Source organism: Mucor mucedo (genome assembly GCF_025094135.1).
Source record: "Mucor mucedo strain NRRL 3635 chromosome Unknown EV154scaffold_56, whole genome shotgun sequence".
Lineage (NCBI taxonomy): Eukaryota > Fungi > Mucoromycota > Mucoromycetes > Mucorales > Mucoraceae > Mucor > Mucor mucedo.
Genome location: NW_026252340.1, coordinates 134,413 through 145,383, shown reverse-complemented (window position 1 = coordinate 145,383; position 10,971 = coordinate 134,413). Strand labels below are relative to the sequence as shown.

General features: G+C 36.9%; 7 protein-coding genes across 7 annotated transcripts; 1 reads left to right on the top strand and 6 right to left on the bottom strand.

Annotated features, from left to right (window-relative positions):
* Positions 1-32: 32 nt before the first annotated feature.
* EV154DRAFT_422102 (uncharacterized protein) lies at positions 33-602 on the bottom strand (the record flags this gene model as incomplete). The annotated part of the gene is made up of 1 exon (XM_051596072.1): positions 33-602. The coding sequence occupies one exon, from the start codon at positions 600-602 to the stop codon at positions 33-35; it is 570 nt and encodes a 189-aa protein (XP_051456826.1).
* Positions 603-683: 81 nt separating this feature from the next.
* EV154DRAFT_251730 (uncharacterized protein) lies at positions 684-1,520 on the bottom strand. Its single transcript, XM_051594615.1, has one exon. The coding sequence runs from the start codon at positions 1,341-1,343 to the stop codon at positions 909-911; it is 435 nt and encodes a 144-aa protein (XP_051456825.1). The 5' UTR covers positions 1,344-1,520; the 3' UTR covers positions 684-908.
* Positions 1,521-3,209: 1,689 nt separating this feature from the next.
* Positions 3,210-4,952, bottom strand: EV154DRAFT_251408 (Frag1/DRAM/Sfk1). Its single transcript, XM_051594614.1, has 7 exons — positions 4,684-4,952; positions 4,484-4,612; positions 4,384-4,429; positions 4,250-4,332; positions 3,776-4,181; positions 3,303-3,717; positions 3,210-3,238 (listed from the first exon to the last, which is right to left on the bottom strand). Exons 2-6 carry the CDS (start codon positions 4,517-4,519, stop codon positions 3,569-3,571), a joined length of 720 nt encoding a protein of 239 aa, XP_051456824.1. The 5' UTR covers positions 4,520-4,612; positions 4,684-4,952; the 3' UTR covers positions 3,210-3,238; positions 3,303-3,568.
* On the bottom strand, positions 4,394-5,294 carry EV154DRAFT_511495 (uncharacterized protein). Its single transcript, XM_051601820.1, has 3 exons — positions 4,684-5,294; positions 4,484-4,627; positions 4,394-4,429 (listed from the first exon to the last, which is right to left on the bottom strand). Exon 1 carries the CDS (start codon positions 5,018-5,020, stop codon positions 4,724-4,726), a length of 297 nt encoding a protein of 98 aa, XP_051456823.1. The 5' UTR covers positions 5,021-5,294; the 3' UTR covers positions 4,394-4,429; positions 4,484-4,627; positions 4,684-4,723.
* A 35-nt stretch (positions 5,295-5,329) lies between these two features.
* Positions 5,330-7,162, top strand: EV154DRAFT_564405 (Indoleamine 2,3-dioxygenase; the record flags this gene model as incomplete). Its single annotated transcript, XM_051605840.1, has 4 exons — positions 5,330-5,494; positions 5,547-5,663; positions 5,728-5,861; positions 5,911-7,162. 4 exons carry the CDS (start codon positions 5,330-5,332, stop codon positions 7,160-7,162), a joined length of 1,668 nt encoding a protein of 555 aa, XP_051456822.1.
* Positions 7,163-7,515: 353 nt separating this feature from the next.
* Positions 7,516-8,513, bottom strand: EV154DRAFT_422111 (cyclin-like protein; the record flags this gene model as incomplete). The annotated part of the gene is made up of 4 exons (XM_051596073.1): positions 7,516-7,772; positions 7,840-8,089; positions 8,146-8,227; positions 8,287-8,513. 4 exons carry the CDS (start codon positions 8,511-8,513, stop codon positions 7,516-7,518), a joined length of 816 nt encoding a protein of 271 aa, XP_051456821.1.
* A 183-nt stretch (positions 8,514-8,696) lies between these two features.
* EV154DRAFT_538415 (P-loop containing nucleoside triphosphate hydrolase protein) lies at positions 8,697-10,237 on the bottom strand (the record flags this gene model as incomplete). The annotated part of the gene is made up of 5 exons (XM_051604271.1): positions 8,697-8,753; positions 8,812-8,862; positions 8,923-9,501; positions 9,557-10,090; positions 10,157-10,237. The coding sequence occupies 5 exons, from the start codon at positions 10,235-10,237 to the stop codon at positions 8,697-8,699; spliced, it is 1,302 nt and encodes a 433-aa protein (XP_051456820.1).
* Between the last annotated feature and the right edge of the window lie 734 nt (positions 10,238-10,971).

Here is a 10,971-nt window from a genome sequence, read left to right as displayed (position 1 = left end):
AAACAAGTGTTCCTATTAAAAGCCAGCACATATTATTTATTCACTTGAATGTTGATTGGCGCATCCGTGCTTGAAATATGAATAGGGCCAGGACAATCATTCAACAAGTCATTTGCCTGTTGTAGATAAGTAGGTGTTGGTTGATACCATTCTTGATTTAAAGTATTCAGTATGTCCCCAAACAGAACACCGCTTTTAACAATCACACGACACAACGTATTAATCATTTGATCTTTACTTTCAATCCTTGGTCGAATCTCAACCTTGACTTTTTCATTTTGAAAATCAGTTTGAACAAATGATTTGAAATAACTTAGCACGGATTGATCTGGATCAGAATACGTTAATAAATCAATCACTAGTTCCGTATGTGTATTGAAAGATGTAGGTCTTCCTGAGGAGAAAATAGCATTCTCTAACTGGATATCGCCATGGTTCTTCAACCAGTCAAGAATATCAGGTCTTGTACCATAGAATACCCATCGATTGGTATTTTCCGTACAGGATAATGTGATTTTATTGTTCAAGCGAGGTGGTGTAACTACTCTTACTCCATTACCATCAACATCTATACATTCCGTTAGCCTTATTTTATGTTCCATATTCTTTTTCAACACTTGCCAATCTCGTAACCATACGTAAGTGTCATTTCAGTATATGAGGGATAAAAATTAAAGAATAAAAAAACAGGTGTGAATAAAATTCCTGGTGGGATCACTTTTTTTTTATTTAGCTGGTACCACCTGATTTTGGGGTGATACAAAATCAACCGTCAACGTTATTCCAGCGTTCCTTTACTATTACAAGTACTTGTATTTCTTTCATTTAATAAATCAAAGTCTGAACTTTTGCTAAGATTTACTTATAACCTATTGATATACCCGGCCTGACACCGTATAGTAAGGTGTTCACTTCTTGGCTAGTCGAAAACATAGCAACTTTACAAGGGACGTGGAATAAGTTTTGGGTATACATTTATATATAAAACAGTGTGCACCTTGTTTAAATTGAAAAAAAAAACGACAAACCCCCCCCCCCCTAATATAGAGTATATTATGTAATCTTGAACCTCCCTTTGCTGCTATAAACAGCCACAGCGAACATAGGAACGAGTTTTTCTTTTTTTTAAGTGGCAATTGGTCTTGGTCAAGACGATGCATAGTGGTTACATGGCTATTTTTAGATACCCTATCTTCAGTTTGTATAAATACTTTTACCGGAGGTGCTATGATTGGCGATACGGTTTGGTATTGGCTGGACATACTTTCTATATTATTACAGCTACAAAAAAAAAGTGATTTCGCTGATTCTAAAGTTAGAATGACTACAAACATTTGTTGCATGAAGTGCTTTTCATCTAGAAATATGCATCATTACAATGTGCTTTCCAGATGCACAAACAAGAGGCGACGTCAATCTGTTTGTTTATAGTGAAGAAATGTTTTTTTTGGGCGTTTTTTCTTTCTTTCTTTCCTTCTTCTTCGTGCCAAAAGTCTTCATTGGGGGTGAGACCTTGGTGTTTGTACTTGAAGTCACACAGCACCACTTGCGTTCCAGGATAGTTGCTTCGTCAAGGTATTTCGTCATCGTGTGCCACTTTGGGGTGATTGTTGTCTAGGCATTTCGTCACTGGGTGCTTTTGGATGATTCCCAAGATGCCAGGTTTCGTGGCTTTTTTTGCTGGGATACTGGACGATTATGATTAGTTTCTGGGTAACGTCACCTTCCCCACTCGGTATATGTAGAGAACGATCTGGGGGTTTTGAACGGTCTGGGGGATTATTTAACGAGCTACTGAAGGTGAATTCAACTTCACTTTTACCGTTTGAAGCATATTTCAGGTGCCCTAGCTTAAGAGCGGAAGTTGTCTATGGTGATACGAAAGCAACATTCTACTTGCCGGTTGTGCACTCCTGAGTTTGGAAGAAATGGGTCCCTCGTCGTGTAAGTCGGAATTGGTCAATGAATAAGTGAAACCCCAAGGGGTAGAACGTTCATAGATTGAGAACATGGTGTTTTGACCTCCTTGTGATACACGGGAGTCCTTTTTGAGAGCCATCAAACTAATAAAAAGTGGGTGAGTGCACACGGAGACTGACTTCCTCGCAGTTGCACTTGGGCAGTTTTCTCTTATTGAAACTGGCTAGCGAGCCTCCATTTTTTTTTTTGTAATAATAATAAAAACCACATTGTCTTTTTCTAATGTCTGTCTTAATGTAAATGTCTTGTATTTGTGTGATGGAGAAATGGTCTTTGGGATCTTTGCTTGTAAGTGGAGTATGTTATGAACATACCGACCATTCATGCTGTGCAAACTTAAAAAGTTGGTGGCATCTTTATTTAGAATAGACAGTTTGTAAATACAATTGAAACAACCAAAACAAGGTTGTGGTAGAATTTTAAACCTTTTTTCTCTCTCATTTTCTTCTAAAAGTTGTACACGATGAGTATAATGTTGGAGGTAAAATATAACTTTTACTCATTCTGACAATGAGAATCAAGAGGAATTTGTCAGTATGGTTTCGACTTATTTAAGCGTGGATAAGAAGCGAGATGAAGATTTGGTTGATATGGATGAACCAAATCGCACAGAGCATGGCTACCAATATCTGGGCGGATGAGCGTTTATTGGTAGCTGCTGTTTGTATTTGTTACACGTATGATTCATTTTTGAAGACGTACGTTGTCACAGATCGAGATAGTAGCGTCGTGGTGACAAAGGAATCTTCATATAGATATTTATCAAAATAGAAAAGAGTTCAGTAAATAAACGACATTGGGTACAATATAATAAAAGCTGATTCATGAAACCAGAAGTTTACACTTGAAATTGTATATTATCAGGCATGTATATCTTTCTTAAATTATTAAGTCATCCATGCCATTCCGAGTTCTTTATTAAAGATATGCTTCGTCTTAAGATGTCCGTGTTCCTATATTTGATAGCTTTGCATAATATTTTTGTCTATTTTTATAATAATGCAGACGAATTTAGATATATGTAACTTAAAGAATAAGGTTGAAAAAGCTTTACCAAATTAAAAATATGTTTTGGCAGTAGTCAGATCTACTATTAAAAAAAAAAAAGGATAAATGAAACTGTAGATTTGCAATTGTCAAAGAAGCCATGGGGCTTCGCTGTTGTTTAATACTATGAACGATTACATTCAATCCAACGTTAGAACACACTGCATTGATTTTCTATGCATTTTGAGTGATGCTTTAGTCTCACGTTCATCTTAGTATCGAACAAAATCTCAATTACAATATATATATCTCCAAGTTAAATGCTATCTACTTACCACTTGAAATTTTTCTAAATATTTACTCAGTTTGAAACGTTGACACGGGTTAACTTTCAGGATTGTGGAACATTCGTTGTCATTGTTAGTCATTTATCAATGTGGGGTTTTTTGTATTATAATTCCGCAATTTCTACAAGTGAAAGTAACGTCGAAAAAGATGTCATGACTAATAATGTACCTGTAGGCTTTCTTTGATGTAGTGTAGTAGCACAAAGTGACATGAGCCACCGAGTGGCACACAACGTTTTGAATTTATTTTATTTTTAAACAATCTCCTTTTCTTTTTGCCATTCGTCAGTCTTTCTACGTGTTACTTTCACGTCAAATTTTTCGAAATCCAAAGAAGTCACCGCGTCAAAAGCAATATCATAGATTATCAATGACCACTCGAAGAAAGCGTACGTCGTGTAAGCTAAATATAGATAAAATTATCAGTGTGCTTACATAAAAATCTAATATAATAACTTCACCTCCTGGAATGCGGTGGATTTTATGTTGCACAAAGTAATAAATCATGGGAGGCAAGGTTCCAAAAAATAAAGTTGTTAGATATTTTCTTCGCTTTACCGAGATGTGGTTTTTGGGTGATGTGTATAATACACCCAGTTGCCAAGGTAAAGTACATAATACATAGATAATCATAGCAATATTGTGGATACGATGATCGTCTGTTGACGTAATGAAAACCCAGCCACCACAAGCAATATTACGAATAAGACCTATTGACAACAAGGTTTTGCTGGATTGATTAGAACAAACATACCATAAAAGTACAAGCGCAAATCGAGGGCCTGCAGTCAACGCAATCAAGATTTGAAATAATGCACGCGCCGGGTAACGATCTCCAGTTGTTGCACTTACACTGGGAAACCATTCCTTTGTTTATTGTACGACCGCAATTAAAAAATCAGATAAGAAGGTAACTGTCTTTTCCTTATTTTTACCTCAGGATATCCAAAGTATTCATTTTGTACAATCTTGTGATAATGTGTATAACAACCAACCACTAATGCAACTAAAAATGCACCTAGAATGACTTATTAGAACGACCATATTATTAAATCGTGTATTTACTTACTAGAAGCGCATACTGTATGCAAATACGTAATGTACCTTGCAGGGATCTTGAATGCTGAAATGAGTAATGGTTAAGTGTTTGATCTAGTTGGGATCCTTGCCTGGGCTACAGTATATTTTTGGGGTCGAGTGTTCATTTAAATTTCAAAAAAAAAAAAAAAAAAGGAGGGAATAAAGGTAACAAATAGCAAGGGGTATATTTCCAAATATGCGGTTATACCGTGTAACATTTGAAAAGCTGTGCATTGTAAGCCCCATGAATGCCTTGGCTAGCAATCAAATGAACAATGAAAATACTTATAGAAAATGACCTATTTAAGATCAGTAGCCTTCGTCATTATTTAATTGATACGAAAAAAATAATAACGTGTTGTGCCTGTCAACAGCGCATGTGGTTTGGCATTGGTTCGTGAGAATGTATCGTTGACACTTTGTAATAATAAATGGGATGACTCCATTGTAATACCTACCCTCTTTTTCCGTTGTGTAGCAATAGATGTTATCGCGGTGATAGGGAGATAAATAAAATTAATTTTTTTTTCATCGTTGACCTGGCTATTAGTCATAGACAATAAGATCATCAGAAAGATCAAAACATCAACTTCTGCGTAAACAAGCTGCCGTTCCTGGGCCCACATCTCATCAGTTTAAAAGAGATTGAAGTGGCGACGTATCTTACCGACTGGCAAGTATCATAGGATGAAATAATGGGGTTTAAGTATCATTTCCTGTCAAACAACAACAAAATAACATGATTAAATTCACCTCGGATAGAAGGAGTTAAATCTACCTTGAGTGTTTCTATCCAGCTAAACACTCTACGGATTCTGACTTTAAAATGTCCCGAGATTACCTGCAAGAGGATATAAATTAAAAAATAGTGTGGGTCCCTTCTTCCTTCTTTCTTTTGATACACAAAAATTAAAATGATGGAACATTTCCCAACTATGAGACCATTGGAATATTATGACGTTTCTATTGAAACGGGCTTTTTGCCATCTACACCACCTCTTCGTAGATTACCTGATGCTTATTTTGAACCTTGGGAGGATATGATGGAAGACTATAATGGATTGCTTTTGGCTGGTAAATTAAGAGAGAAGATCCATAAGGTAAAACCAGGTTGTTTCACAGATTAGAAAGTAAGAAATTAATAAATCGCAGATGCCTTTATTGGATCACAAACGATTAAAATCTGTTGAGGAATATAGAAGAGCATTTTTGATCCTCTGTATGGTTTCGCATAGTTATGTTTGGGGTAAACATGAACCTGCATCAGAGGTAAGGCAGAAATTGAAAACATTAAAAAAGTTTTCTTTATTTAGCCTCATTTTTCCCACGTTAGACACTTCCGTCTAATTTAGCAATTCCTTGGACTGCTATAGCAGGCCATCTTGGTCTTTGTCCCGTGGTCTGTCACGCAGCTGTGGTGCTCTGGAACTATCGATTACTAGATCGTGATGGCCCTACCGATTTAAGGTAAAACAAGGATCAATTTGCATGAATGTTTTAATTCATTGGTTCGCAGTAATCTAGCTGCATTAGCCACCTACTCAGGCTCCTTGGATGAAGCCTGGTTTTACCTTATCACCACAGCTATTGAAAGTTCTGGTGCTCCTTGTCTATCACAAATAACCCTTGCGATTGAAAATATTCGCTCCGAGAACTATGACGATTTGCTAAGCAACTTTCAAGTGATTAAGTCATCCTTAGAAAAGATGAATAATGATTTAGCCCGAATGTATGAGAAATGTGACCCGTACGTATTTTATTGGAAAATTAGACCTTATTTAGCAGGCTGGGAGAACATGGCCGAAGCTGGTTTACCATTAGGCCTTATATATGAAGGTGTTGAGTCGTTTTGGTCTGCCCAAACTGATGAATATGCTGATATGTCTCATCTTGATGAAGCTGAAAGACTTTTGAACCAGTATAGACGTTACGCTGGTGGCAGCGCAGCACAAAGTAGTTTAATTGCTGCACTTGATGTTGCATTTGGTGTGGAGCATCACCGAACCGGTGAGAAGCCTTCTTTTATCAAGGCATCAGAATTGCCCAATGACCGTTATACAAAATTACCTGCTACCAATCCTGCTGACGACATTAAGAACCCAACAGAAGCATCTCGTACACCACCTCACTTCAAACGAACAAATAAAAATACCTTCTTGAGAGCGATGCGTAAATACATGCCTAAACCTCATCGTGAATTCCTTGAAGACCTGGAAGAAGCCTCCAACATTCGACCATTCATGCTTTTGTTACAAGAACAACACAAGAACGGAAATATATCACCACAAGAACTATCTATCATTGACGCTTACAATGACTGTTTATTACAAATGAAATTGTTTCGTGACAAACATGTACAGATTGTTACATTATATATCGTAAATCAGGCACGTAAAGGACCCAATATTCCCCATGGTGGATTTGCTATTGAAAAGAAACAGGCAACGGAGCCAGAGACTGGGTTTATTAATGAAAATAAGCAGGCGACCAAAGGGGAAGCTGGCCATAATGAACTTTATCCCCAAACACAATTAGAAACGGCGCCCACTATCCGCAAAGATTCAAAGACGGATAAGGTTTATCAAAAATTTCCACAATTAGGTCTTGCCAGAAAGCTGGATGCCAATGCCAAAGTTGTACGTGGAACGGGTGGAACAAATGTGATGCCCTTTTTGAAGCAGTCCCGTGATGAAACTGCTGACATGAAGATTGTACTGGATCCAAAGAAGGAAGAGAAGTCTTGGTCTGATTGGGTTCTCCGTCGTTAAAAATTCTGTACATTACCTCATATCTAAATGTGTATACATATATTTGCTTTTTTTTTTTTTAAAAAAAATGATAAACTTTATTACAATTAACTGGTTGAAAAATGATAAGATACAGTATGTTGATTTGTATTCACTACATCTAAAGGAGACGAACCATCAAATTCCCAATCAGGAACTCTTGGTTTTAGTTCTTGCCGGGTTACATCATCCATGATTGGATCTGGTCCTCGGTTTTGCGCTTGTTCATTCAACGCGATTTTGATTTTTGTATACTGTGAAACATCAATTCTACTTGAGTTATTCGTAAAGATGTACAGATCCAGGATTTGTTGTGCGACATCTATCCTTATAAGTTAGCTTTGTCCTAGAATTAACTCTGATCCACCCGGAGATGATTTACCTTCGATATCCTCCATACGAGATAAAAAGTATTGATCCCAAGGCTCTGATTCTGGTAACTCTTGAAATGTAGCGTCTTGCTCCTTTAACAAACGCGAAGCTAAATAAATACAACCAGCAGCTATAGTATGAGCAGGATATTCTACACAGAGTATAGTTTTAAAACTGTCGACAGCCAGCTGGTATGCCTTCTTGGCTAATCTTTTACTATCTAATGACTGTTGAAAAGCTATACAAGAATTAAATTTTTGATTATAGATCTTAATAGTAAAACACACCTTGTATCCATTTAATAAACTTGATCACATACTCAAACGGATGCCTTAGTTGAAAATCGAAGCAAAGGGTTTCCAATAACATTTTTTCATAACCAATAATTTTACGTCTACGTTCCTCTGAGACCTGTTCAGGTTCTAATTCTTTACTGTCGGGGTATTTAACACTGTGCACTGCAACCAAGATGTCTTTTAATTTTTTGGTGGTCTCCTCTATTTTCGATGCGACAAATATACATGTCACACTAATATCCTAAGGGGAGAAATGAGTCTGGCATCTGTCGTCCAAAGCAATAAGTAATTTCTTACCTGTGCTGAATAATCTCTAGTTGAGTAATAAAGTGAAAATCGATGATATAAAGCTTGTGAGGTGCTTATTGTTTTTTGAGGACTAAAAGGATTTTAGTTTCTTTAACACCATAATAAACGCACCTTCCATTTCCCACTTACAATCCTAACTTTTTTCCAATATCCTGAATGAATTTACAACTGGCATGACGTGTGTTGATTTCTTTTACTGTCATTGCACCATTTTTCTTCAAACTGTTTAATGTTGCAAGTTGTCTTTTGGTAAAATAAGGCCGGTAATGACGTTTAAATGATAATCCTGTGGTGATGGCTGCAGACAATACAGGTGTTGAAGGTGTGTTAGGTGCCAACGGTGAAGATCCGCTCATTTTCATATGAGAAATAGAGGGTTCGATTTTTTCCAAAAAAACAATAATTTTTAAATCGTAGCCATCTACACACAGAACCAAGTCACACACGACAGTAATGCAGATGGGTTTATCAATGATGGTTTGGATGAAAGCTTTATTTATTTTATTTACAGAAGCAAGCATTAAGAGTATGTGTGAGGTTCAATCCAATAACCTGGTAATTTTTCCTACACCTTTCGTTCGCCCTTCTCTGAAAATCTTTAGGAATCATTAGTCACTAATAGTATTTACGGTCGCCTTGGCTTTGTTAACTTACCAATCGTGTTCCAATCGTTAAATATTCTGGAGTTTTTACAAATTCAAATTCCTAACAATAAAAGATTGAATATGTATTTGATGATGAGACAAATGTACATTTAGAACTTACAACTTTCGCTCGATCACCTGTTCGTAATACTGTTTTATCAGTTGTGATAATGCTGGCAGTTTGACGGACAGCACCGCAATGGACCATAGCTTGGTATTTGGATTTGATAGTGGTTGAATGATATAACACCAATACTTCAGCTTCGAATCTTCGAGAAGAAGGAGGAGTGGGTTTATCCTTTTCGTACGATAAGAGTACCTGTCCTTTTCTTATGGTTGTTCGTCTGATATTCTTTAATGCAAATGTCACACTTTGGCCTGCCCTTGCAACGGGAATACTGACTCGCTTAAGATGAATGCCTTTGATGGTAGTAGTTACAAATTGACCGGCATGATCGGGTCCCAATAACACCTTATCGCCAATATGGATCATACCACTACGCATCACACCACTAACAACGGTACCAACAAAGGGAACACTGTATGTCTCATTAATTTCAAAATGAAAAGGTTGATCAATTGTCTCGTATTTGGCTAGTGACGGCAATATATTTAAAAAGTTTCGAATCAAATCCAATCCTTGACCAGTGACATTACTAACTTGAAATATTGGACATAAACGCTCGCTTACGAAATTTTGCTAGATACAGGATTTGGTAAGGAAATTTGTTTAGATAGCTTTTTATACTACTTACGGCAGTCACCACCACATCGTGATTGTTTTCAACAAATAACGGAATTTTACGACACGATTTGGACTTTAGTATCGCAGTTAATTCTTTAATGGTCTTCTCCAACACATGCGCTGGACAACTATCTATTTTCGTAATGACGACCAAGACAGGGATACCTAAAGACAAAGCCAATCCCAAATGCTCTTTGGCCATACCAATCATACCAGCGTTTGCACCGACCATCAACATTGCGAATTCGGGAGCACTTCCTGTCATACCGAAGACCGTGGTCTTTAAATACTTTTCATGTCCAGCAAGATCGACAAAACTCAATATTTTGGCGGCTTTATCGGTAATTTCTTCCCATCCTTGATTGGCAGACTTCTTTCCGCTTACCGTGATGGGTCTCGACTTGGAGTCAAAACCAAGAATTTCGCCTCCCACACTGGAGGTTCTTCCGGATTCGATTTCATGCTTATGTCGAAATAAGTTGAGCCGTGCTTTTCCTCGTCCATCATCCAACACACCCTTTGTTAAGACGCCCAATAAGGTAGACTAGTGAGATAGAAATTTTAGTGTCACATCGAAATGACGATTTTAAAAACTGTTTTTGTATTCTACCTTTCCTGCATCGACATTACCAACAACTGCAACACGAATTTCCAATAAGTCTTGAATTGACTTAGGACGCTTTCGAATCATTAAATGTGCAACTGTGTTTTTGGTAGTGACAATGTCCAACTGGTTTAATTCGTCAATGTTTGCAAAGTCAGCTTCCAACAAGTTCGTTACTGTTGTTATTGTTTCCAAAGCTTTCTCAAATTCCTGCCTTGATAACTCCATAGATGATCCATCCTCTATATTTATAAAAAGCGTTTTAATGGTACATATAATTTATGTGATATATTGACACATACCTTCAACCCCAATTTCGAACAACGTCTCGCCTCTGCCTTGGTCGATACGATCGTTCAACAACTTCTTCAGGTATTCAATATCTTGAGTTTTAGGATTCAGTAATATATCCTATGTCAAATAGAGTAAGAAAATAGGTAAAACTAACAACCTTTTTTTTTTTTACTTTTAAATTCGGCTTATCGTCCACTAAATTATTAAATAAACTATCGAATGCTTCTTGTTTTTGTTCGCTTAAAGAAACATTGCATAGAGCAGACGCTAAAAGCGCTGCTTCATCGGTCGTATCATAAATTGTCATTTTGTATAAGGAAAGAAAAAGAAATAAAATAAAAATGAGACTTATATACGCCACATATAAATGCTATAATTGAGTTTTAATCAATGCTGCGGCCATTGTTTCTTCAACAAACTTGGTCATGAACGCAATATTCTATCGATGACTCACTAATACGCAACAACTGCAAGGGGAACTAAAAGAAGGCTTCGATGGCGCAGCAGAAGTTAAAAAATAGCAGTAG

Bases quoted from the DNA above. Each gene is read 5' to 3' on its own strand.
- EV154DRAFT_251730 (XM_051594615.1), bottom strand. From the start codon at position 1,343: ATGCAACAAATGTTTGTAGTCATTCTAACTTTAGAATCAGCGAAATCA.
- EV154DRAFT_251408 (XM_051594614.1), bottom strand. From the start codon at position 4,519: ATGAACACTCGACCCCAAAAATATACTGTAGCCCAG. The intron at 4,430-4,483 runs GCAAGGATCCCA...TCAGCATTCAAG, and splicing joins AAAAATATACTGTAGCCCAG to ATCCCTGCAAGGTACATTAC. The intron at 4,333-4,383 runs GTAAGTAAATAC...AAGTCATTCTAG, and splicing joins GCATACAGTATGCGCTTCTA to GTGCATTTTTAGTTGCATTA.
- EV154DRAFT_511495 (XM_051601820.1), bottom strand. From the start codon at position 5,020: ATGTGGGCCCAGGAACGGCAGCTTGTTTACGCAGAAGTTGATGTTTTG.